This window comes from Mobula hypostoma, chromosome 12 (genome assembly GCF_963921235.1).
Source record: "Mobula hypostoma chromosome 12, sMobHyp1.1, whole genome shotgun sequence".
Taxonomy (NCBI): Eukaryota; Metazoa; Chordata; class Chondrichthyes; order Myliobatiformes; family Myliobatidae; genus Mobula; species Mobula hypostoma.
In genome coordinates, this window is record NC_086108.1 from 46,868,625 (window position 1) to 46,894,413 (window position 25,789).

General features: G+C 41.2%; 1 protein-coding gene across 1 annotated transcript in view; it reads right to left on the reverse strand.

The window, feature by feature from the left end:
• Positions 1-2,358: 2,358 nt before the first annotated feature.
• Positions 2,359-25,789, reverse strand: part of LOC134354771 (sterol O-acyltransferase 1-like) — a 75,889-nt gene continuing 52,458 nt past the window's right edge. The window contains exons 14-16 of the mRNA XM_063064002.1: positions 16,482-16,617; positions 13,791-13,936; positions 2,359-13,494 (exon numbers count right to left, since the gene is read on the reverse strand). Of these exons, the coding sequence (XP_062920072.1) occupies positions 13,438-13,494; positions 13,791-13,936; positions 16,482-16,617 (339 nt within the window). The 3' untranslated portion in view covers positions 2,359-13,437. The remainder of the gene's footprint in view (positions 13,495-13,790; positions 13,937-16,481; positions 16,618-25,789) is intronic.

Consider the following 25,789-nt stretch of genomic DNA (forward strand, 5'->3'; position numbering starts at 1 on the left):
AAATACAAATTGTAACCATAAAGGACAATGGAACAACCATTCACTTTAAAGTATTTATAAAAGGCTGTGCCTGGATTGCATTCCAGTCGAATATCCCTCAGAAATAATATTTTCTTATGACAGGAATAAGCCAGTTGGCATATCAAGTCTATGGTGGTAAATTAACATTCCCAACTTGGCATTCCCATCAATTCTACCACAGTTCAGTTCCAATTAACCCACACAGCTTTAGAATGTGAGGGGAAACCAGAGCACATGGAAGATACCTACACATGCCCAGTTGCTTCTAACAAATTTTATTTTAAATACCATAAAGTTAAATTGTACAACTGTACGTATCAATTGTTAATAATGTTATCAGTGAGATTCAAAACTAGCTCAGTCAATTTACATGTTACATTCAAAAATGTTGAAGTCTAGCCAATATTCACTCCTCACATGGATGAACCTGGTTTTCATGAACATAGTGCTGTGTGTTCTTTTATGCCTATTGAGATCAGACAAGTACTCCATTTAATACCCCTTCTGAAGGTGACTTCAACAGTATGGCAGCCCTGTATAGGCAGCAGGATCAATCCTGTGCAAGTTATGTAAAATTGTTTTCAAACAAAATTTGTAATACAAAGCTCCATCAGGAAGATGAACACACCAATTCAAACCTACAATCTAACCTATTAATTTCAATAGGCCATGTATTCCCCCCCCCCCCCCACTGAGTTTCAGGTGCATCACCCTGTTATTTTGGCATATGGCTTCAGCAAAGAACTGACTCTGCAAACCAAACATCATCCGCTTCCCCCAAATTTGTTCCTCATGAAGAGCCTAGAGCTCAAATGATTTAATGAAACAACTACAAACACAAAGTTAGATGCACAGCAGAGACACAAAGTTAAATGTATCAGCATTACAGTGGAGTAAAAGGAATTATAGAGAAATGAGTGAGGAACTGGCCAAAATTAATTGGAAGGGAACACTAGCAAGGATGATGGCAGAGCAGCATTGGCTGGAGTTTCTGGAAGCAATTTGGAAGGCATGGGATAGACATATCCCAAAGAAGAAGTAGTATTCTAAAGGCAGGATGATGCAAGAGAAGTCAAAGCCTATATAAAAGCCAAAGAGAGGACATAGAACAGCGCAAAAATTAGCAGGAAGATAGAGGACTAGTAGGGGTTTTATTTCCCAACTCTCTACACCACAGTCCAGTCCAGTTGGTGGTGGTAGTGCACCTTTAAATTGAACAGCCATCTTAAAAGTCAGAAGAAGGTGGCATAGGTGTCTCAGGACTTGCACCACCAGGTTCATCAAGAACAGTTACTTCCCCTCAACCAGACTCTTGAACAAAAGGGGATAGCTACGCTCATTTAAGGACATGTTATATTGTTATTTATTACTATTTATGTCTGCATTTGCACAGTTGTTTACAGTTTATAGTTATCATTCTATAGATTTGCTAAGTACGCCTGCAGAAAAAGAATCTCAGGATTATATGTCCTCTGATAGTACATTTTACTTTGAACTTTATATTTAAGAAAGAGGTTGATAGATTCTTGATTAGTCAGAGCATGAAGGGCAAGATATTGGGGATGAGAGGGAAATGGATCAGCCATGATGAAATAGCAGAGCTGACTCAATGGGCCTTATTCTGCTCCTATACCTTATTGGTTTATGCTATAACATGTATCCAAGAAGTAAAACAAAATACGCATAAGTGATTTAATCTCATTTCTGATTTAATATCTTCATGATTAAATAGCAATTACTATCCAGGAGCAATTATAACCATCTACATATTTTTTGATCTTCAAAATTTTATTGCTTGCAAAGTTCATTTCAAAATGTATAGTTACTGCAACAGATCTTTTCAAAAATTTCAAAATTTCATCAAGTTTTTCCACTTTGTATGATTTCCTTTCAATACATAGATGAGTAAACCATGGCAAAACAGCTTACTAAAGTTCCTTTAGAGCTGTTAGGAGCAAGAAAATATTAATTTTGTGTTGGGTTCATGTGGGTGGAATAAAGGTGCATTGCAAATCATCACATTTCAAGACTAACATTTATTCAGAATATTTCCACAAACAGTGTCAATAGTTTCCAATTTTACTTTTGTGTGATTAAATTGTAGAGGAAACTATAAAAGAATGCAATTTGAGAGAGTCTATTGTCAGACAACACTGGTGCACTGCAAATTGTTGGAAATGTGCCAAGGCATCAAGTGATACTTTTCTAATGAACTTGAAGGGAAAAATAATCAGTAACTGTGGCTCAGTTGTAAATACAGTGCCTATAAAAAGTATTCAAACCCTTGGAAGTTTTTATGTTTTATTGTCTTACAACGTTGAATCACAATCGGTTTAACTTGGCTTTTTTGACAGTGATCAACATAAAAAGACTCTCGTGTCAAAGTGAAAACAGATCTCTACAAAGTGATCTAAATTAATTACAAATATAAAACACAAAATAATTGATTGCATAAGTATTCACCACCCCCCACCCATTAATATGACACCAAATCATCATTGGAGCAACCAATTGGCTTTAGAATTCACATAATTAGTTAAATGGAGATCTGTTTTTAAGACCTGTGTGCAGTCAAGGTGTTTTAATTGATTGTAGTAAAAATACTCCTGTATTTGGAAGTTCCAACTGCTGATGAGTAAGTATCCTGGCAAAAATTACACCATGAAGACAAAAGAACACTCCAAGCAATTCAGCAAAAAAGTTCTTGAAAAGCGCAAGTCAGGAGATGGATTTAAGAAAATTTTCAAATCACTGAACTTCCCTCGCAATACAGTTATGTCAATCATCAACAAATGGAAAGAATACGGCACAGCTGTAAATCTGCCGAGAGCAGGCCATCCTCAAAAACTGAGTGATCATGCAAGAAGGGGACCAAGATACCTATGACAACTCTAAATACCAATGTGAAGGGGGTGAATACTTATGCAATCAACTATTTTGTGTTTTATATTTTTATTTCATTTAGATTTAATCTATATTTGAATTTAATTTAGATCATTTCGTCGAGATCTGTTTTCGCTTTGACACGGAATAGACTGTTTCTGTTGATCAATGTCAAAAAAGTCAAATTAAATCAACTGTGATTCAATGTTGTAAAACTAAAAAACATGAAAACTTCCAAGGGGGGTGTGAATACTTTTTATAAGCATTGTAAAAGCATACATTACTGACACAACAGAAAGTGCTTTGCCAAATCCAAAGATCTCTGGTATGGTTTTGATCCGTCAATCAGTTGTGCAGTAGCATCTCTTACAGACATCCCTAATAACCAGCATTGATGCTAACACACACACATACATTGAATTAAATCAGCAATCTAGGAATTCTAAATTTTAAATATTTCACAGGATAAATATTTCAATATAAAATTAAGATACCAGCCAAAATACTAAAGATAAAAATTCCATTATTTTGCATATGCCAGTCTACATGTTGTGACACTGGAAAAGTTTAAACATTACAAAAAATTAATGTATTGTTAGACTCTTTACCTCATGCAAAACAATTTTTTTCCTTTACATTAAGATTAGTGTATGGTTTCCAAGAGAAGTGGATTAAATTAATTTTCTTTTAACAACCTTTGCAAATAGCAACAAATAGCCCAAGTCATTATACACAACACAGCGTGTGGCCATATTCAGTCTTAGGTTTTTCAATGTGACAATGCTGAAGCTTTTAATGTAGTCATGAGCGCCAGGTAGCTGGTACGTTTCTCCAGCATAAGTTCAAGTAAATATCCATACTTCAATACTTGAATGTCCAGAGGTGATTCCTATTCTCCAATTGTCACAGAGTCACGCAGCACAGAAGCATCTCCTTTGGACCACTGAATCTTCATTGACTATTGAGAACACAATTATCCTCTTCCATTTTAATTTGCCCCTCATTTTCATCAACCTACAGCCTGCCACGGACATTCCATCCTTGCTGTCAACATGATTTGCAAGGCAGGGCAGTATGGAAAGCAAGCAAGCTGTTGCCTATGAAGCAAACTAACCCCTCTCCACGCAGCTGATGAAGTCAAAGGAATGACAGAATCTGATAGTTTGGCATCAGCAGGAGTTGCCAGTTCAGCATTGAACTCAACGTAGAACTGCCTAAAGGACTCGAGCTCTGGATTTTTTTCCTCTGTGATGTACTCCCGAAGCATTCCCCATGAGTCGCTGTAGATACAAGGAATTGGAGGTTTGAGACCAGTTTTCTTTCTCCTAGATGAGCTGCTAACCATGGCTGATGAGTCCCATCTACCCGAAGCAACTACTTTTAAGGTGCCAGTAACCCGCCATTACCCCTTCTCCAGTCACTAGAAACAGTTCCACCAGGCTTAGTAGCTACACTACACGTGAAAGGCAGGAGCTATGAGAGACGAACACCAATGGGTTATATCGACTACTTAGAAGCTTGAATGTGGCCGGAAGAAAGGAATGGTACCCTTTCTAGATTCTCCTTTAAGTAGCAGCATCCAACTGAAAGATGAGAGGTATTCCTTTATACCTAGGTCTAAATCCTGGGACTCCCTGTACAACCATCAGTAGATTTACAGGGGCACTGCAGCAATTCGATGATACAGTTCACTGCCACTTTCTCTGGAGCACATGGGGAATGGGCAATAAACACTGGCCCCATAAATTATAAGCGTAAACGTACCAGTGCCCTAGCCAGGATTTCTCAAGTAACAAAATACTCATTTCCCTTCGGACAAAGCTTGCAAATTGCACAAATGACTGCTGCTTCCTTGTAATACAGCAGTGATTCTACTTTAACATTCAGATATCCCAAGCTGTTGAAAATTGCTACAGAAAAGTACCTTAATAATTTGCTCCCTAACCAAAAAAAGGGACAATCAAGAATAATTTAGGCAGAGTACAGCAAGGTCCTAATCTTAATTAAAAAAATCATGCACTGCCCCCTGCAGTATCAGAAATAGAATCTGCTTGTAAAAAGATGGTAATTAGTATTTTTTTCTAAGTTTAAGTAAGAATGATTGCATCTGCTTGTGAACAGACTTGTCATATTATTGAAGCCTTGGTGATGAACAGTGCCATAAACAGTATACACAATTCAGATTGGGTATTGACATTGATTCTGATATCACAATACTGAACTTGAACTATAAACTGGACAGTACACTAAATGGGTTCAAAGTCCCACTGCACTTCATTTTGGCTTCTCCCAGAAATGAAATCTGGCTGGATTTGCAATGACAGCCACAAAAAAATGAAGAACTGCTTCACAATGACACAAAATAGAATTGTGTAACTGTTCCACAGATAAATACCACTGTTTGATAAGAGGAAACAATGCAAAGAAAACAAAACATACCTAGAGCTACAGTATCAAATATGATCATTCAAATAACACACACAAAAAATGCTGGTGAACACGGCAGGCCAGGCAGCATCTATAGGAAGAGGTAGTCGACGTTTCGGGCCGAGACCCTTCATCAGGACAAACTGAAGGAAGAGATAGTAAGAGATTTGAAAGTGGGAGGGGGAGGGGGGAGATCCAAAATGATAGGAGAAGACAGGAGGGGGAGGGATGAAGCTAAAAGCTGGACAGTTGATTGGCAAAAGGGATACAAGGCTGGAGAAGGGAGAGGGTCATGGGATGGGAGGTCTAGGGAGAGAGAAAGGGGGAGGGGAGCCCAGAGAACGGGCAAGGAGTTATAGTGAGAAGGACAGAGGGAGGAGGATGGATGGATGGATGGATGGATGAATGAATGATGGGGTATATGCTATCAGGTTGGAGGCTACCCAGACAGAATATAAGGTGTTGTTCCTCCAACCTGAGTGTGGCCTCATCTTGACAGTGGAGGAGGCCATGGACAGACGTATCAGAATGGGAATGGGATGTGGAATTAAAATGTGTGGCCACTGGGAGATCCTGCTTTCTCTGGCGGACAGAGTGCAGGTGTTCAGCGAAACTTTCTCCCAGCCTACATTGGGTCTCCCCAATATGTAGAATTGCTAGTTAAAAGCACTCTGGGATAGCTGAACTTTTTAATAAAGATATGTATATATATCTTTAAATATAAAAAACAGAGAGGGAACTACCTTTATAGATTTATACATACTGGATATACAGTGCATTTTGGCTAATAGGGCCAGATTAAATCAGGATAGCTGCTTATTTGGGACAACTCTTAAAGAACTAATTGGAAATAGCTCAAATTCCCTTTGCTTATTTTGGGTCACTATGCCACTTAATTGGGGCAGAAAACCATTGCCGAACAGTTTCTAACTAACACTAGAAACGTTAGTTAGGATGAGGTCCTGAAGTGTGAGTTTCGGGAACTAGGCAGAAGGCTGAAGAACAGGACCTCAAGGCTGGCGTTCTCAGGATTGCTGCCAGTGCTATGTGACAGTGATGGTAAGAATTGGAGGAGATGGCAGTTGAATGTGTGGCTGAGGAGTTGGTGCAGGGAGCAGGGTTTTAGATCTTTGGATCATTGGGATCTCTTCTGGGGAAGGTGGGACCTGTACAGATTGGATGGGTTGCACCTGAACTCGAGGGGGAGCAATATCCTTGCAGGTAGTTTTGCTAGCATGATTCAGGAGGGTTTAACCTAATTTACGAGGGGGACGGGACCCAGAGCGATAGAGCTGTGGAAGAAGTGCATGGAGTAAAGCCAGATCTGACATATAGAGAGGGCTTGAGGAAAGAGAAGTAGAATAAAGGGTGTAAAGACAGTAAGGTAGAAGAGCTGAAATGTGTGTACCTCAATGCAAGAAGCATCAGAAACAAAGGTGATGAACTGAGAGTTTGGATACATACATGGAATTATGATGTAGTGGCCATTACAGAGACTTGGCTGGCACCAGGGCAGGAATGGATTCTCAATATTCCTGGATTTCAGTGCTTTAAAAGGGATAGAGAGGGCGGAAAAAGGGGAGGAGGGGTGGCATTACTGGTCAGGGATACTATTACAGCTCCAGAAAGGATGGGTAATGTAGCAGGATCCTCTTTTGAGTCAATATGGGTGGAAGTCAGGAACAGGAAGGGAGCAGTTACTCTATTGGGGGTATTCTATAGGCCCCCTGGTAGCAGCAGAGATACCGAGGAGCAGATTGGGAGGCAGATTTTGGAAAGGTGCAAAAATAACAGGGTTGTTATCATGGGTGACTTTAACATCCCTAATATTGATTGGCACCTGATTAGTTCCAAGGGTTTAGATGGGGCAGAGTTTGCTAAGTGTGTCCAGGATGGATTCCTGTCACAGTATGTTGACAGGCCGACCAGGGAGAATGCCATACTAGATCTAGTACTAGGTAACGAACCGGGTCATCAGGTCTCAGATCTCTCTGTGGGTGAGCATCTGGGGGACAGTGACCATCGCTCCCTGGTCTTTAGTATTATCATGGAAAAGGATAGAATCAGAGAGGACAGGAAAATTTTTAATTGGGGAATGGCAAATTATGAGGCTATAAGGCTAGAACCTGCAGATGTGAATTTGGATGACGTTTTTGCAGGGAAATGTACTATGGACATGTGGTCATGTTTAGGGATCTCTTGCAGGATGTTAGGGATAAATTTGTTCCGGTGAGGAAGATAAAGAATGGTAGGGTGAAGGAACCATGGGTGACAAGTAAGGTGGAGAATCTAGTCAGGTGGAAGAAGGCAGCATACATGAGGTTTAGGAAGCAAGGATCAGATGGGTCTATTAAGGAATATAGGGAAGCAAGAAAGGAGCTTAAGAAGAGGCTGAGGAGAGCAAGAAGGAGGCATGAGAAGGCCTTGGCGAGATGTGCCTGGAGGCTGTGGAAGTGAGTGAGGTCCTCAATGAATACTTCTCTTCAGTATTCACCAATGAGAGGGAACTTGATGACAGTGAGGACAATATGAGTGAAGTTGATGTTCTGGAGCATGTTGATATTAAGGCAGAGGAGGTGTTGGAGTTGTTAAAATACATTTGGATGGATAAGACCCCGGGGCCTGATGGAATATTCTCCAGGCTGCTCCACAAGGTGAGGGAAGAGATTGCTGAGCCTCTGGTTAGGATCTTTATGTCCTCGTTGTCCACGGGAATGGTACTGGAGGATTGGAGGGAGGCAAATGTTGTCCCCTTGTTCAAAAAAGATAGTAGGGATAGTCCGGGTAATTATAGACCAGTGAGCCTTACGTCTGTGGTGGGAAAGCTGTTGGAAAAGATTCTTAGAGATAGGATCCATGGGCATTTGGAGAATCATGGTCTGATCAGGGACAGTCAGCATGGCTTTGTGAAGGGCACATCGTGTCTAACAAGACTGCTAAGAGTTCTTTGAGGAGGTGACCAGGCATATAGAGGAGGGTAGTGCAGTGGATGTGATCTACATGGATTTTAGTAAGGCATTTGACAAGGTTCCACACGATAGGCTTATTCAGAAAGTCAGAAGGCATGGGATCCAGGGAAGTTTGGCCGGGTGGATTGAGAATTGGCTTGCCTGCAGAAGGCAGAGGGTCGTGGTGGAGGGAGTACATTCAGATTGGAGGGTTCTGACTAGTGGTGTCCCACAAGGATCTGTTCTGGGACCTCTTTTTGTGATTTTTATTGACAACCTGGATGTGGGGGTAGAAGGGTGGGTTGGCAAGTTTGCAGATGACACAAAGGTTGGTGGTGTTGTAGATAGTGTAGAGGATTGTCAAAGATTGCAGAGAGACATTGATAGGATGCAGAAGTGGGCTGAGAAGTGGCAGATGGAGTTCAACCCAGAGAAGTGTGAGGTGGTACACTTTGGAAGGACAAGCTCCAAGGCAGAGTACAAAGTAAATGGCAGGATACTTGGTAGTGTGGAGGAGCAGACGGATCTGGGGGTACATGTCCACAGATCCCTGAATGTTGCCTCAGAGGTAGACAGGGTAGTTAAGAAAAGTTATGGGATGTTGGCTTTCGTAAGTCGAGGGATAGAGTTTAAGAGTCACGATGTAATGATGCAGCTCTATAAAACTCTGGTTAGGCCACACTTGGAGTACTGTGTCCAGTTCTGGTCACCTTACTATATGAAGGATGTGGAAGCATTGGAAAGGGTACAGAGGAGATTTACCAGGATGCTGCCTGGTTTAGACAGTAGCATTATGATCAGAGATTAAGGGACCTAGGGCTTCACTCTTTGGAGAGGAGGAGGATGAGAGGAGACATGATAGAGTTGTACAAGATAATAAGAGGAATAGATAGAGTGGATAGCCAGCGCCTCTTCCCCAGGGCACCACTGCTCAATACAAGAGGACATGGCTTTAAGCTAAGGGGTGGGAAGTTCAAGGGGGATATTAGAGGAAAGTTTTTTTACTCAGAGTGGTTGGTGCGTGGAATGCACTGCCTGAGTCAGTGGTGGAGGCAGATACACTAGTGAAGTTTAAGAGACTACTAGACAGGTATATAGAGGAATTTAAGGTGGGGGGTTATATGGGAGGCAAGGTTTGAGGGTCGGCACAACATTGTGGGCCAAAGGGCCTGTAATGTGCTGTACCATTCTAACGTCAGACATGTGCTCCCTTGTGGATGGAAGACTACACTGTGCTTAGAGCAAAGTGTTTTTAAATAATGCTTGTTGAGTGTGCTTGTATTTAAAAAGTTGTCATCGAAAGTTCGCAAGAAATAAGCAGCAAGGCAACTTGGAACTGTTTTTCTTACTGGTTTTAAGCATTCATGCTTTGAGATGACAGAAATGGCCATGAGTGAAAATCTTGTGACTTCACTACTTCAAAAAGTTAGGAACTACAAAGAATTAGAAGGTATTGCCAATCATCTTGAAGGTTACAATTAAAGAAATGAGGATGCAATCATCGATAGCATTGTAATGAAAGCAGTATTATCTACGAAGTGTCTCCGCTGATTTTTGTTCATTTATAGTCAAAAGAGCGCAGGTGAATTCCTCTGTTGATAGCTTTGAGGAATATATTTTAATAGCACTGTAGAATTGTTAGTGTTCCAATTTTGTATTTCAATTAAATACACAATCTGTTACCCAGTTAAATAGCAACTTGTGTTTTTCTTTAATACACCTTTTTGACTATTTTCATAAGACCGTGTCATTGAGGCAACCACTTAATTGGGGCGAACTATACTAGTCCCAATGTGTCCCAATGAAGCAGAATCCACATCCAATGTATCAAAATTTCAATTGTTAAGAGAACAATGGAATCCATCCCAATGGTGAAACCCAAGACCAAAAGACAAAGTCACTAAACATGTTCAATAATTAAACAATGCTATTGCTGAATACGAATCTTTTTTTGCAATGTGGTATTTGGAATCATACATGTGTACATTAAATATATACACACACAATAAACTTGGCAAAATATCAGAGTGAAGACCCTTCAAAGCAGTCTGCACCAATTACATAATCCATGGTGCAACACAGAAAACAGTGGCCTATTTTAACTGTTTATTATACTATATCAGTAAAGAAAAAATACTCACTACATTTGAAATAGTTATCAGATTAGAATATTGTAGTCACAATGCACAAAACCCATTCTCCACCAGAATTGTGCCATCCTCCAGCAGGCAGCATTATGTCAAAATTCTCTTCAACAAAAAGGTGATAGTTTGCAGATGCAAACCATCAAGGTAACTGAAATTAAATTTGGTGGTTCATGTCTATGAGTTTTATTTACATTTTAATCAAATACTTCAAAAGGGGCTTTACTCTGACATTTCCAATTCACTTAATGGACACTCCAAAAATACTCTGCACCCATTTTAAATAGACATCTGGATAAACACAGTGATGGAATATGATAGATTTCTAATCTGCACTTTTGAATCTCTGGGAGCACATACTGCTTTTCTAAATATTGTCCCCATCGAGATTACTGCACTTTAAAACAGTTTTCACTAAAGTTGTATGATGATACGTTAATTGCAAGATTTTGAAACAAGTATTTTGAAAAAGATTTTGAAAGTGCTTTTGAAACGGATTAATTTTGGGGGGCAAGAATTGGATCCTGGATTTAAACAAATATCAGTTTGAAAAATTTTGCTTGCTGCTATGTCCAAATCTGGCCTTGCTACAAATAGTTTCCTTGGCCAGGGATATCAAATTAATATGTCCTCATATTAAATTCTCAGTAAGTGTTTAAAACATGGTGCACAATCATAATTTTGGACACTACATTGGCTTCAACCTGAATATCAAATTCCATGTTTTCAGAATGAATACATCACTTGAAGCAGTATTAGTTCCAGGTACCAGTCCCGAAGCCATTCAGTATCCCAATGACAATTAAAAATCTGAGCACTCTGAAAGAATAAGTTATAAATCTGGCGGCACTAAACAAAGATCACCTGACCTAGGGGCGGTATGAGGGATTATAGTACAGGCCTGTAAAAACAAATTTAAGATCAAGGTCAAATTCAAGATCAATTCAAGGATACACAGGAAGAAAAACATTTTGGCACAGGATTATTTTCCAGTGCAGAATGCTTGTGCAAATCCACCAGTAAACAAAGTGAACTAGGGAGTACTTTGGAATTAAACAAAATTAATCAGCATTGCCTGTACCTTAATCTGCAATGGGAAGTCTATTCCATACTCAGCCAACAGAATAAGCAAAAAAAGTTTAGATATAAATTAGACTCCTAGCCAACCTTACAAATAAAAGGATTTTATTTAAATAGTTGCTTGCATTCCTACCCCCACCCCTGTGGAAATCTTTAGACTGACAGGTACCTTCAGTAATTTTGAATCTTAGTCAAGGATTTTTCCATAATACTGGTAAGGACAGCTTGGTCTGGCATCTAATTGAACAAGGTAATACAAAATCCTGCAGTGCAACTACATCCCATTTAGTTCCACATCTTGGAAAAAATATATAACATTTTACTAACATAAGGCAGTGTTCAAAGGTTATTTCCCAAGATAGGATGAGGGAATTCCATTTACATTAGCAATCACCTGGATAAGTTAGTAAAATGTTAAGAGGAAAGACCTCAAAATTCAAACCTTTTTCTGGGCTATATTGTCTTGTGCTAAGTAATGGTAATGTTGGCTTATGAAACACTCTTTACAGAAGAGTGAAAAGATTAGGGAGTTCAATTTATTATGCTTCCAATCCAATAATTCAATTAACAGAACAAAGTACAGAAGTACAATAAAATGCATACAAAAATGTTTCTTATAATAAACAGCCACCATTATCTCTTAGCTCTCAACTCAAATGAAGTACTTTCTTGATCCAACTTAATGGCAGGGTTTTCGGTTCAATTTCTGGATTCATAACCAAAACTTAATGCACAATGTACTAAGATCTTAACTTCATCCAACCGCACAGTGATTTAAACAATACTGCAACTTGCTACACTAGATTCAGGATACTTTTGTTCTATCAACTGAACAAACAGACAGGATTTTGGAACTTTAAATACACAGATTTAAGACAGAATACATTTTTTCAAAATTAATTTTGCTGTTGACAATAGTTTTCCTTCATATTAATAAGTTCAATAATTACCATCCCAGGGTGAAAACCCACGAGTGCAGAAACAGAGCATACAGCCAATTGCTGCTAGGGTCATCATGAGAAGAATACTCAAAGTTTATTTACGATCAATCTCATTTTAAAATATTTTGCTTAGTCAACAGTGAAATTATTAACCCACACCTTCAGTACATCCTGTTTCCCATCCATTTGTATTTGAAATCTATCAAAGTGAATCTAGCACAGTAAGCAAATGTGTATAACCGAGATGAGAAAGGTCCCACTTTCATTCCCAGTTTCCTGGACTGGAATGTCATTGAGAACAGTTTAATTGGATATGACACAAAGGGTAGGGTGGAGAAACATTTGTTCAGGAGGTCTGAGCAGAATAGTTTTAAACAAAAATAGAATTTGCTGGAAATACTCAGCAAAGTCACTGGCTCAAAATGTTAGCAGCTTCTCTCCATGTGAGCTGCTAATCAAAGTAGAAACATATCAATAGGAATGCTGGCCTCAAATCTGACTGTCATCTTTGTGGCACAAAATGAATTACAGTGCTAAACAACATTTAATCTTCAAGTTGCACTGTTGCATTGAACTGTAAAATGATACACACCTCTACACTTATTTGTGCATGTATATTTGCTCATAACATGTAAACCTTCAAGTTCAACTTTATCTTCGTTTTGTACGGCTGGTGGGGACAATATGAGGGGAAGGAGAAGTAATTTTAAAAACCTTTACGTCCCTCTTCAGTGTTTTCTTTTTGGCATTCCTCCCACCTCCAAACAGAGAAGTCGGATACTTAATACAGTGTATGTAGCACTAAATTGGTATTCGTCCTGTGATTAATGTTTTAGAAAAATATCCAACTTTATGACCAAAACCCAAGACAGAACAAGAAGCAGGCACTATCCGGTGAAAGAAAAACATTCATTTGGTTTATGAAAAGTGCTGCCACAATCTGAAGAAATGTTCCCAGTTTTCTGTAGATTCAAGGACATTAGCTTCTTTCCATTACGAGTTTAAGCGGCAAGTCCAAGACCGGGGTTTCAACAAATCCAAGAAGGATGGCTGGGGGGGGGGGAGAAAATATTTTCAAATGATCTCACGTTATTAACAAAATCTCAGCAAATGAGACACAAGTAAAAGTCACCAAGACTGTGACGGTATTTCTAATTAAGTATAAGCATTCCATTGGCAAAATTTGATTGTGAGATTTATATTATAATTTCCCCTACAGACAAAAATCCAGTCAAATGAAAGGCAGCTTACTGGAATCCACCGCTCAACTCAAAATCATGATTATTCTCAGAATAATGCCTAACTTTCAGAATAAACTCAACGTTCATTTCCACATATGGACTTACATTTGTAAGGGGACAGTGCTGCTGGGCATACCACTCCTGAGAATACAGACATACCAACATGCCCTGCCCCAGGAACAGCGAAGTCCACATCACCACGTTCCAAACAGGTCCTTTCCGACGGTCATGCAAGACGAAATTGAAAGCCACTACAAAACAAATGTTTACAAGTCAATCATTTAGAGTTAATTGAAACAATGAGTTACTGATTTTACCAAACAAGCTATTGGCTACCTGAATAGCAAATAAAACATCTGTTTAAAAAAGCCTAATGTGAATGCTGGCCAATCCATGTGTATTTTTACTTCTTACTGAAAGATTGAAGAGCACATCACAAGAAAATGAATGAGCAGAGTGAAGTAATTTTTAAATTGAGGGGGTACAGGTTCAAAAATAATTCAATATCATTAGCAACAAAACATTTAAAATGACAGGCAACTTCAAAATCATCAGATTGGAGGAGCAAGACCTTATTCCATCTGGATAGTCTCCAACCTGACAACATGAATATAGATCTCTCTAACCTATAATATTCACTTTACCTTTATCCCTCCCCTTTCCCATTCTAGCGGCTCTCATCCCTTTCCTCCTTCCCACCCTCACGACTTGTCCATCACCTCCCTCTGCTTCCCCACTTCTTTCCCTTTATTCCATGGTCCACTATCCTCGCCTACCAGATTCCATCTTCAGCTGTTTACCTCTTCCACCCATCACATCCCAGGTTCTCACATCGTTCCCCTCCTCAACCACCTTCCTCCTCACCTAGTCTTATCCATCAACTTCCAGCTCGTACTCTGCCTTCCATTCCCCTTCCTTTCCAGTCCTGAAGGATCTTGGCCAAAAGTATTGACTGTTTCCCTCCATAAATGCTGCCTGGCCTGCTGAGTTCCTCCAGCACTATGTGCTACTCACAATCCTCTTTAACCTACTGTGAAGCTAGTACATAGATAAATAGGCAAGCGAAATGCACAGATAATACATTCAAAGGTCAGCTGGCACAGTCTGAGTAGATTCCTTTGTTCTAAATGTCCATGTTCTGCGAATTAAGAAAGCAAAGTTTCTTTTTATAGCTGAGTGAGTCAATGGAATTAATGCACATTCCAGCATGGAACTCTGCTATGAAACTTTTGCTGGTCATTTGAGTAGAAGTATCTGACCTTAAAGTAGCTCTGGTAAAGGTGCAAAAATTACTTATGGATAAACCAACAGATAATTTTTTTAAAAAACGCAAACACGAGGAAATCTGCAGATGCTGGAAATTCAAGCAACACACATAAAAGTTGCTGGTGAACGCAGCAGGCCAGGCAGCATCTCTAGGAAGAGGTACAGTCGACGTTTCGGGCCGAGACCCTTCGTCAGGACTAACTGAAGGAAGAGCCAGTAAGAGATTTGAAAGTGGGAGGGGGAGGGGGAGATCCAAAATGACAGGAGAAGACAGGAGGGGAAGGGATAGAGCCAAGAGCTGGACAGGTGATTGGCAAAAGGGATATGAGAGGATCATGGGACAGGAGGCCTAGGGAGAAAGAAAAGGGGGAGGGGGGAGAGAAACCCAGAGGATGGGCAAGGGGTATAGTGACAGGGACAGAGGGAGAAAAAGGAGAGAGAGAGAAAAAAATCACTCCATCCTCCCACCACCCCACTAGGAATAGGGTTCCCCTTGTCCTCACCCACCACCCTAACCAGCCTCCGGGTCCAACATGTTATTCTCCGTAACTTCTGCCACCTCCAACAGGATCCCACCACTAAACACATCTTTCCCTCACCTCCCTCTCTGCTTTCCGCAGGGATCGCTCCCCACACGACTCCCTTGTCCATTCGCCCCCCCCACCCCCCTTCCCTCCCCACTGATCTCCCTCCTGGCAATTATCCTTGTAAGCGGAACAAGTGCTACACATGCCCTCATACTTCCTCCCTTAACACCATTCAGGGCCCCAGACGTCCTTCCAGGTGAGGCGACACTTCACCTGTGAGTCGGCTGGGGTGATATACTGCGTCCGGTGCTCCCGATGTGGCCTTTTATATATTGGCGAGACCCGGTGCAGACTGGGAGATCGTTTCGCTGAACACCTACGCTCTGTCCGCCAGAGAAAGCAGGATCTCCCAGTGGCCACACATTTTAATTCCACATCCCATTCCCACTCTGACATGCCTATCCACAGCCTCCTCTACTGTAAAGATGAAGCCACACTCAGGCTGGAGGAACAACACTTTATATTCCGTCTGGGTAGCCTCCAACCTGATGGCATGAACATTGATTTCTCAAACTTCCACTAATGCCCCACCTCCCCCTCGTACCCCCTCTGTTATTTATTTATATACACACATTCTTTTTCTCTCTCTCTCTCTCTCTTTTTCTCCCCCTCCCCCTCTCAAATCTCTTACTAGCTCTTCTTTCAGTTAGTCCTGACGAAAGGTCTCGGCCCCAAACGTCAACTGTTTCTCTTCCTGGAGATGCTGCCTGGCCTGCTGCGTTCACCAGCAACTTTTATGTGTGTTGCAGATAATTTTTTTGATGATAATTCCAAACCTTGGGAAGTGATTATGGTGGTGGGTGGTGGGGGAGGCACTGGGGAACAGAGGAAGGGGGAACTTGTAAGAAATGCAAGTTCTCACAATGACGTGGTGCAATTGCCATACTTAATGACATAGGTGAACACTTACTGAAGCGAAAGCCAAAAATTAAAATGTACTTACTTCCAAAGCACATGAACAAGCAGAAGAGCACCGGATAGAAGAAGCCAAAGCAAACAGCCAACACATACTCATGAACCACAGCAGACACGGTGAAGACTGACAGCATAGCTGCAGCTCGAAACCGGTGGGTGAACAACTGTAAACAGACAAAAGATTGAACTCTGTTAAATCAGGCATTAAAAAAGGTGAGTATTACAAATTTGGTCAAGTGACCTTCAAGCACCAAGATCAATAAAACCTGTGTAAAAATTCTTCACATCCATACTCTTGAAAGCTGCTCCCCATAGCTGACTAAGGTTATTGTTTGCACAATCATGGCTCCATCCAAGCCATTTCTAATCAACATTTGGATCAAGTGAAGGATGCCATTATGATAATTAACTACAAGAACAATCCAGGATCTTCTTTAGGAGGAAAAGTTACTCTTGTTGAGATGTAGAATTCTTTTTCTCGACCTGTGGTTCAGCATGTTTTAATCAGACCAAGATGAATCCCACTGAGAAAGCCTTTAAGCTTGCATCAGTCAAAATGACCACAGTTAGTAACTTGGATTTCTTCATGATTCTGTCAAGCCATAATCTAGCTATGTAGTTAAAAAAAAAGGTATACTATTTCATTACAAGTACATTATTATGGGAATTATTTATTTTGCTCTCAGCAGGATGTACAAGCTGATAAAACCTTGCTGGCTCAAACCAATGGACTGAGTAAACTGGCTCAAGAGCAATGCTTCCCCACCCTTCAGACAGCACAGCTTTGGCACCTGGAAGCAACATTCAGATGAAACTGTTATGGAATTTATTGCAGATTCAAGGTGAACTATTGAAAATTGGAGGAGATATTCTGGGATTGCAGTTTGTGGAATCCCACGTGTGTGCATTCAAGCTATTCAAGAAGAGACCAGAATTTAAAGAGTACTGTTATTTACAGACATGAGTTGCAACTGTCCATGAAGTTGACTGATTCCCCAGTACCGGTATGGCCAAAACTTGATGACTCCCAAGGATCACAAGCCTCTGCAGTACACTTTGTCGACAAATCCAAGCAGGTATCTCAGTCAAACATTAAAACTATCTCCACATGATTACAAAGAGACAAGAGTAAGAATTTAAAACACAAACATTCCAAGTTAAATGACAAATAATGCACCTCCATCGAATTACAAATATCTGATGAGATTACATCACCAAGTACATGAACATTCACAGAAACATAGAAAACCTACAGCACAATACAGGCCCTTCAGCCCACAAAGCTGTGCCGAACATGTCCTTACCCTAGAACTACCTAGGCTTACGCATAGCCCTCGATTTTTCTAACCTCCATGTACCTATCCAGACCCTATCATTTCTGCCTCCACCGCCGCCAGCAGCCCATTCCACGCACTCACGACTCTGTGTAAAAAACTTACCCCCAACATCTCCTCTGTACCTACTTCCAAGCATCTTAGAACTATGCCCTCGTGCTATTTCAGCCCTGGGAAAAAGCCTTTAACTATCCACATGATCAATGCCTTTCATTATCTTGTACACCTCTATTAGGTCACCCCTCATCCTCCGTCACTCCAAGGAGAAAAGGCTGAGTTCACTCAACCTATTCTCATAAGGCATGCTCCTCAATCCAGGCAACATCCTTGTAAATCTCCTCTGCACCCTTTCTATGGTTTCCACGTTGTTCCTGTAGTAAGGCAACCAGAATTGAGCACAGTACTCCAAGTGGGGTCTGACAGGGTCCTATATAGCTGCAACATTACCTCTCGGCTCTTAAACTCAATCCCATGGTGATGAGGGCCAATGCGTTTTAACCACAGAGGCAACCTGCAGACCAGCTTTGAACATCTTATGGACTCGGACCCCAAGATCCCTCTGATCCTCCACATTACCAGTCTTACCATTAATGCTATATTCTGCCATCATATTTGACCTACCAAAATGAACCACTTCACATTTATCTGGGTTGAACTCCATCTGCCACTTCTCAGCCCAGTTTTGCATCCTATCAATGTCCCCCTGTAACATCTGACAGCCCTCCACACTATCCACAAAACCCCCAACCTTTGTGTCATCAGCAAATTTACTAACCCATCCCTGCACTTCCTCATCAAGGTCATTTATAAAAATCACAAAGAGTAGGGGTCCCAGAACAAATCCCTGAGGCACACCACTGGTCACCGACCTCCATGCAAAATATGACACATCTATAACCACTCTTTGCCTTCTATGAGCAAACCAGTTCTGGATCCACAAAGCAATGTCCTCTTGGATCCCATGCCTCCTTACTTTCACAATAAGCCCCGCATGGGGTACCTTATCAAATGCCTTGCTAAAATCCATCTGGTCTGATGGTCTGCATCCCAGAGTGCTTAAGGAAGTAGTCCAAGAAATAGTGGACGAATTAGTGATAATTTTTCAAAACTCTTTAGATTCTGGATTAGTTCCTGAGGATTGGAGGGTGGCTAATGTAACCCCGCTTTTTAAAAAAGGAGGGAGAGAGAAACCGGGGAATTATAGACCGGTTAGTCTGACATCGGTAGTGGGGAAAATGCTCAAGTCAGTTATCAAAGATGTGATAACAGCACATTTGGAAAGCGGTGAAATGATCGGACAAAGTCAGCATGGATCTGTGAAAGGAAAATCATGTCTGACGAATCTCACAGAATTTTTTGAGGATGTAACTAGTAGAGTGGATAGGGAAGAACCAGTGGATGTGGTATATTTGGATTTTCAAAAGGCTTTTGACAAGGTCCCACACAGGACATAAGTGTGTATGGTATTGATGTGGATAGAGAACTGGTTGGCAGACAAGAAGCAAAGAGTGGTAATAAACGGGACCTTTTCAGAATGGCAGGCGGTGACTAGTGGGGTACCGCAAGGCTCAGTGCTGGGACCCCAGTTGTTTACAATATATATTAATGACTTGGATGAGGGAATTAAATGCAGCATCTCCAAGTATGCGGATGACACGAAGCTGGGCGGCAGTGTTAGCTGTGAGGAGGATGCTAAAAGGATGCAGGGTGACTTGGATAGGTTAGGTGAGTGGGCAAATTCATGGTAGATGCGATTTAATGTGGATAAATATGAGGTTATCCACTTTAGTGGCAAGAACAGGAAAACAGATTATTATCTGAATGGTGGCCGATTAGGACAAGGGGAGGTGCAACGAGACCTGGGTGCCATTGTACACCAGTCATTGAAAGTGGGCATGCAGGTACAGCAGGTGGTGAAAAAGGCGAATGGTATGCTGGCAATTCAGAGCAAGAGGATTCAAGTACAGGGAGCAGGGAAGTACCACTGCAGTTGTACAAGGCCTTGGTGAGATCACATCTAGAGTATTGTGTGCAGTTTTGGTCCCTAATCTGAGGAAAGACATTCTTGCCATAGACGGGGTACAAAGAAGGTTCACCAGATTGATTTCTGGGATGGCAGGACTTTCATATGATGAAAGACTGGATCGACTAGGCTTATACTCTCTGGAATTTAGAAGATTGAGGGGGGATCTGACTGAAATGTATAAAATTCTAAAGGGATTGGACAGGCTAGATGCAGGAAGATTGCTCCCGATGTTGGGGAAGTCCAGAACGAGGGGTCACAGTTTGAGGATAAAGGGGAAGCCTTTTAGGACCGAGATGAGGAAAAACTACTTCACACAGGGAGTGGTGAATCTGTGGAATTCTGTGCCACAGGAAACAGTTGAGGCCAGTTCATTGGCTATATTTAAGAGGGAGTTAGATATGGCCCTTGTGGCTAAAGGGATCGGGGGTATGGAGAGAAGGCAGGTATCGGGTTCTGAGTTGGATGATCAGCCATGATCGTACTGAATGGCGGGGCAGACCTGAAGGGCCAAGTGGCCTACTCCTGCACCTATTTTCTATGTTTCTATCTAGACTACATCTATGGCTCTACCTGCATCAATGGGCTTAATTACATCCTCAAAAAATTTGATCAGGCTCGTAAGGCACGAACTGCCTTTGACAAAGCCAAGTTGACTATTCCTAATCATATTATACCTCTCCAAATGTTCATAAATCCCGCCTCTCAGGATCTTCTCCATCAACTTACCAACCACTGAAGTAAGACTCACTGGGCTATAATTTCCTGGGCTATCTCTATTCCCTTTCTTGAATAAGGGAACAACATCTGCAACCCTCCAATCCTCCAGAACCTCTCCCGTCTCCACTGATGATGCAAAGATCATTGCCAGAGGCTCAGCAATCTCCTCCCTCGCTTCCCACAGTAGCCTGGGGTACATCCCATCTGGTCCCGGTAACTTAACCAACTTGGTTTCTAAAAGCTCCAGCACATCCTCCTCCTTAATATCTACATGCTCAAGCTTTTCAGTCCGCTGCCAGTCATCCCTACAATCGCCAAGATCCTTTCCCGGAGGGAATACTAATGCAAGGTATTTCTTAACTACCTCTGCTATCTCCTCTGGTTCCATACACACTTTTCCACACACTTGATTGGTCCTATTCTCTCATGTCTTATCCTCTTGCTCTTCACAGTCCTATAGAATGCCTTGGGGTTTTTCTTAATCCTGTCCGCCAAGGCCTTCTCATGGCCTCTTCTGGCTCACCTAATTTCATTCTTAAGCTCCATCCTGCTAGCCTTATAATCTTCCAGATTTCTATCATTACCTAGTTTTTTGAACCTTTCGTAAGCTCTTCTTTTCCTCTTCACTAGATTTACAACAGCCTTTATACACCATGATTCCTGTACCCTACCATCTTTTCCGTTTCATTGGAGCGTACCTATGCAGACCCTACGCAAATATTCCCTGACCATTTGCCACATTTCTTCCGTACATTTCCGTGAGAACATCTATTTCATGGTTCCAAGTTCCTGCCTGATAGCCTCATAGTTCCCCTTACTCCAATTAAACGTTTTCCTAACTTGTCTGTTCCTATCCCTCTCCAATGCTATGGTAAAGGAGATAGAATTGTGATCACTGTCTCCAAAATGCTCTCCCACTGAGAGATCTGACACCTGCCCAGGTTTATTTCCCTATACCAGATCAAGTACAGCCTCTCCTCTTGTAGGCTTACCTACTGATTCTGTCAAGAAACCTTCCTGAACACACCTAACAAGCTCCACCCCATCTAAACCCCTCACTCTAGGGAGATGCCAATCAATATTTGGGAAATTAAAATCTCCAACCACAACAACCTTGTTATTATTACACCTTTGCAGAATCTGTCTCCCTATCCACTCCTCGATGTCCCTGTTACTATTGGTCTATATAAAAAAACACCTAGTTGAGTTATTGACCCCTTCCTATTCCTAACTTCCATCCACAGAGACTCTGTAGAAAACCCCTCCATGATTTTCTCCTTTTCTGCAGCTGTGACACTACCCCTGATCAACAGTGCCATGCCCCCACCTCTTTTGCCTCCCTCCCTGTCCTTTATGAAACATCTAAAGCCTGGCACTTGAAGTAGCCATTCCTGCCCCTGCACCATCCAAGTCTCTGTGATGGCCACAACATCATAGCTCCAAGTGCTGATCCATGCTCTAAGCTCATCCGCTTTATTCATAATACTCCTCGCATTAAAATAGACACATCTCAAACCATCCGTCTGAGCGCGTCCCTTCTCTGTCACCTGCCTATCCTCCCTTTTGCACTGTTTCCAAGCTTTCTCTATTTGTGAGACAACCTCCCTTTCCTCCGTCACATCAGTTCGGTTCCCACCCTCCAGCAATTCCAGTTTAAACTTTCCTCTATAGCCTTAGCAAACCTTCCCACCAGGGTATTGGTCCCCCTGGGATTCAAGTGTAACCCATCCTTTTTGTACAGGTCACATCTGCCCCAAAAGAGGCCCCAATGATCCAGAAATCTGAATCCCTGCCTCCTGCTCCAATCCCTCAGCCACGCATTTATCCTCCACCTCATTCTAATCCTATACTCACTGTCATATGACACCGACAGCAATCCTAAGATTACTACCTTTTGAGGTCCTGCTTCTCAACTTCCTTCCTCACTCCCTATAGTCTGTTTTCACGTACCTCCTCCCTTTTCCTACCTACATTGTTGGTACCAGTATGTACCATGACCTCTGGCTGTTCTCCTTCCTACTTCAAGATATCGTGGACACGATCAGAAACATCCCGGACCCTGGCACCTGGGATGCAAACTACCATCCGTGTTTCTTTCCTGCTTCCACAGAATCGCCTGGAATATGTGGGGAATATCATGATCTCAGTACGTGAATATTTTGTACAAATACAAACTGGGATGTCTAAAACTCAAACAACAACCTCAAAGTTCAGAATAATCTTCAATACACATAGCCTGCTTGTGACCAATGGGAGCAATTTCATTGGTGCTGAATTTACAGCATTGCTTAGCAGGAATAACATCAAACATGAATACACGGACCTAATTAAAATCCTTCTCACATGCTTTAAGAGGTTTGGTGAAAAGAGGCTTGCATACTATGAAAAGTGTACTGAAAAATACAAAAAAAAGGAAAATGGAATAGGTGTTGCATGCTTATTTCCATACCGTAATACAGTATGGACAACTACAGAGAAAACATTCTTGTCCTCAGAATTGCTGATGGGCAGGTGTGTCAGAATGCATGTGTGTTTGAAAGAAACCTGATCTTGGGTATTACTGCAGGTAAAAAAAAAATGCCAGAGTTCCAGGTTGCCATTTCACAACAGGCAAACATGCTAGAACCAGATTTTCTTGTCTTCTACTGAAACCTACACAGACATAACATGTCTAAGATACATCATGCTCCTTGGTGAAGCAGTGACACAGCAGTGGAGCTGTGGTCTCATCGTCAGACAACTGGGTTCAACCCTGAGCTCAGATCCTATCTGTATGGATCACATATGCTTCTTGTGATACTTGATTTTCTCTCACATCCCAATGACGTGCAGGTTGATAGGTTAATTGGTCACTTGTACATTGACCATCCTCACACCCTCTCCCCCCCCCCCCCACAAAGAGTATAAGTGACTGGTAGAATCTGGGGAGAGTTGATAAGGTTGTGTGGCGATAAAATGGAATAATGTGGCATTACTGTAAATAAGTGGTTGATGATCAGTGTAAACTCATTGGGCCACAAGACCTATTTCTATGCTGGAACTAAGACACTACATCGTCTACATTATCAAAACTGGACTTGTTGTTTTGTTTGTATTTTAAGTCCTTCACTCAAATGTAAGAGGAAGAATGTTAATTTTCAAGCAGTAAGTGTGAACCGCAGTGGATGAGAAATAAAGGGTACTAATGGTGTTAATCTCAAGACAATCTTGTGATTCTGTAATTCCTTGTTGACACTCAAACCCATTGAAGGATGCCTTTTAAACAAAAATTACGGTCATACCAAATGCTTAAAACAAAATCATTAACCCTTCAGACTAGACTAATAATAAAGCAAACTGTTTATAATAATTCAGTTCTAAAACTACACATTGAACTCAAATTGAGTACTAAATCTTTGTGTCTGCTTTCATTGATCACCACAATTCTTGCCATTTCCTTTATCACTCACTATGATATACAACACAGGAATGTTAAAATGTCTTAATTCTTGCCCAGTCCTAATGACATTAGCCTTTTCTTGATGTAACATGGCTTTTAAATTCTAAGGGCAAATAAATATTTGCGAAACAACACTGGTTTGGAAAACAATTTTAAGATGCATTTTATAAAACTTCAACTAACTGACGTGCATTTTATTGCATAGATTTTAGCATAAGCTGGCAGTTTAAATGGTTTAATTTCATTGTGTGCACATGTGAGGAATGGAAAATTAATCAAAGTTTGTCATGAGTGTAAGGTGCCATATACAGTACATTGTCATTAAATCACCCATTAGATACAACTTTAAATTTAGAAATTCATAGTTTCAAATAAAGGAAAAGTAGCAACAGGGCTAAGACAGACAACCCCTGCTTTCACTACCTTTATGCTGATCCTCTACCTCCAACCCATATTTCCAGTGCTCTTCAAATCCACAAAACCCACTGAATCTTGAATATACTTAATTACTGTGCTACAGCATGCAAGTTAAAGAGTAAACAGTATTTATAACCTCCTAGTAAAGATCCTTTTTCACTGAATATAACAGAATATTCAAAGCAGCAGGTGAGGAGATGCGGATTTCACAAGGATCTTTACGTCCTCACTAGCAACAGTGGAGGTCTGAGGACTGAGGACTGGAGAATAGCAAATATTGTGTCTTTGTTCAAGAAGGGAAATGTGGGACAATCCAGATAAATTATAGACCAGCTATCCTCACATTAGTGGTAGGGAAGCTAATGGAGAGGATATTGAGAAATAGGAATTATGCTCATTTGGAAAGGCATGGCCTGCTTACGGATAGCCAGCATAGCTTTGTGCATTGTAGGACAATGAATTTTTTCGTGAAGGAGGTGATAAAGGTGTTTATAAAGGCAGTAGACATTACCTACTTGGACTTTAGTACAGCATGTGATAAGTTCCTCATGGTAGGTTACTCAGAAGATAAAGATGCATGGGATTCAGGATAAATTACAAAGTTTTGATTCAGAACTAGCTTGCCCACAGAAGGCAGTAGGGGTAAAGGCTGTTATGGAGGTTGGAGGTCTATGACCAGTGGTATTCTGCAAAGGTCAATCCCAGGACTTATGTTTGAGATACAAATGCAGATGGGTGAATTAACAAGCTTGTTGATGACAAACAGCCATTTATGCAGCAGTGGACAGTGTAAAGGACTATTAAAGAATAAGGGAGGATATAGATTGGTTACCGATATGTGCAGAGAAGTGGCAGATGAAGTTTAATCCAGGAAGTATGAGATGTTGCACTTTGGGAGGTCAAACGGAAGGAGAAAGCCTACAGTTAATGAGAAGTCCCTTAACAGCATTGAGCAAGTGGGCTTGTGGGGTCCAGAGATCACTGACAGTGGCTATGCAAATCAATAAGTGGTTTAAAAGAAAAGGCATATGACATGCCTGCCTTGATTGGTAAGGGTGATAAATTGAAGATTAGGGAAGTTATGTCGCAACTATACAACATATCTGTCAGACCACATGGATATTAGTCAGTCATAGAAGACTACAGCACAGAAACAGGCCTTTTGGCCCATCTAGTATGTCCCAACCATTAACCTACCTAGTCACATTGACCTGCACTTGGACCATAGCCCTCCACACCCTTCTCGACTGTGTACTTATCCAAACTTCCTCTACTTGCTGAAATTGAACCTGCATCCACCACTTACAGTGACAGCTCATTCCACACACTCACCACGAGTGAAGTCTCCCCCTCATGTTCCCATTAAACATTACACCTTTTACCCTTAACCCATACCCATGTTA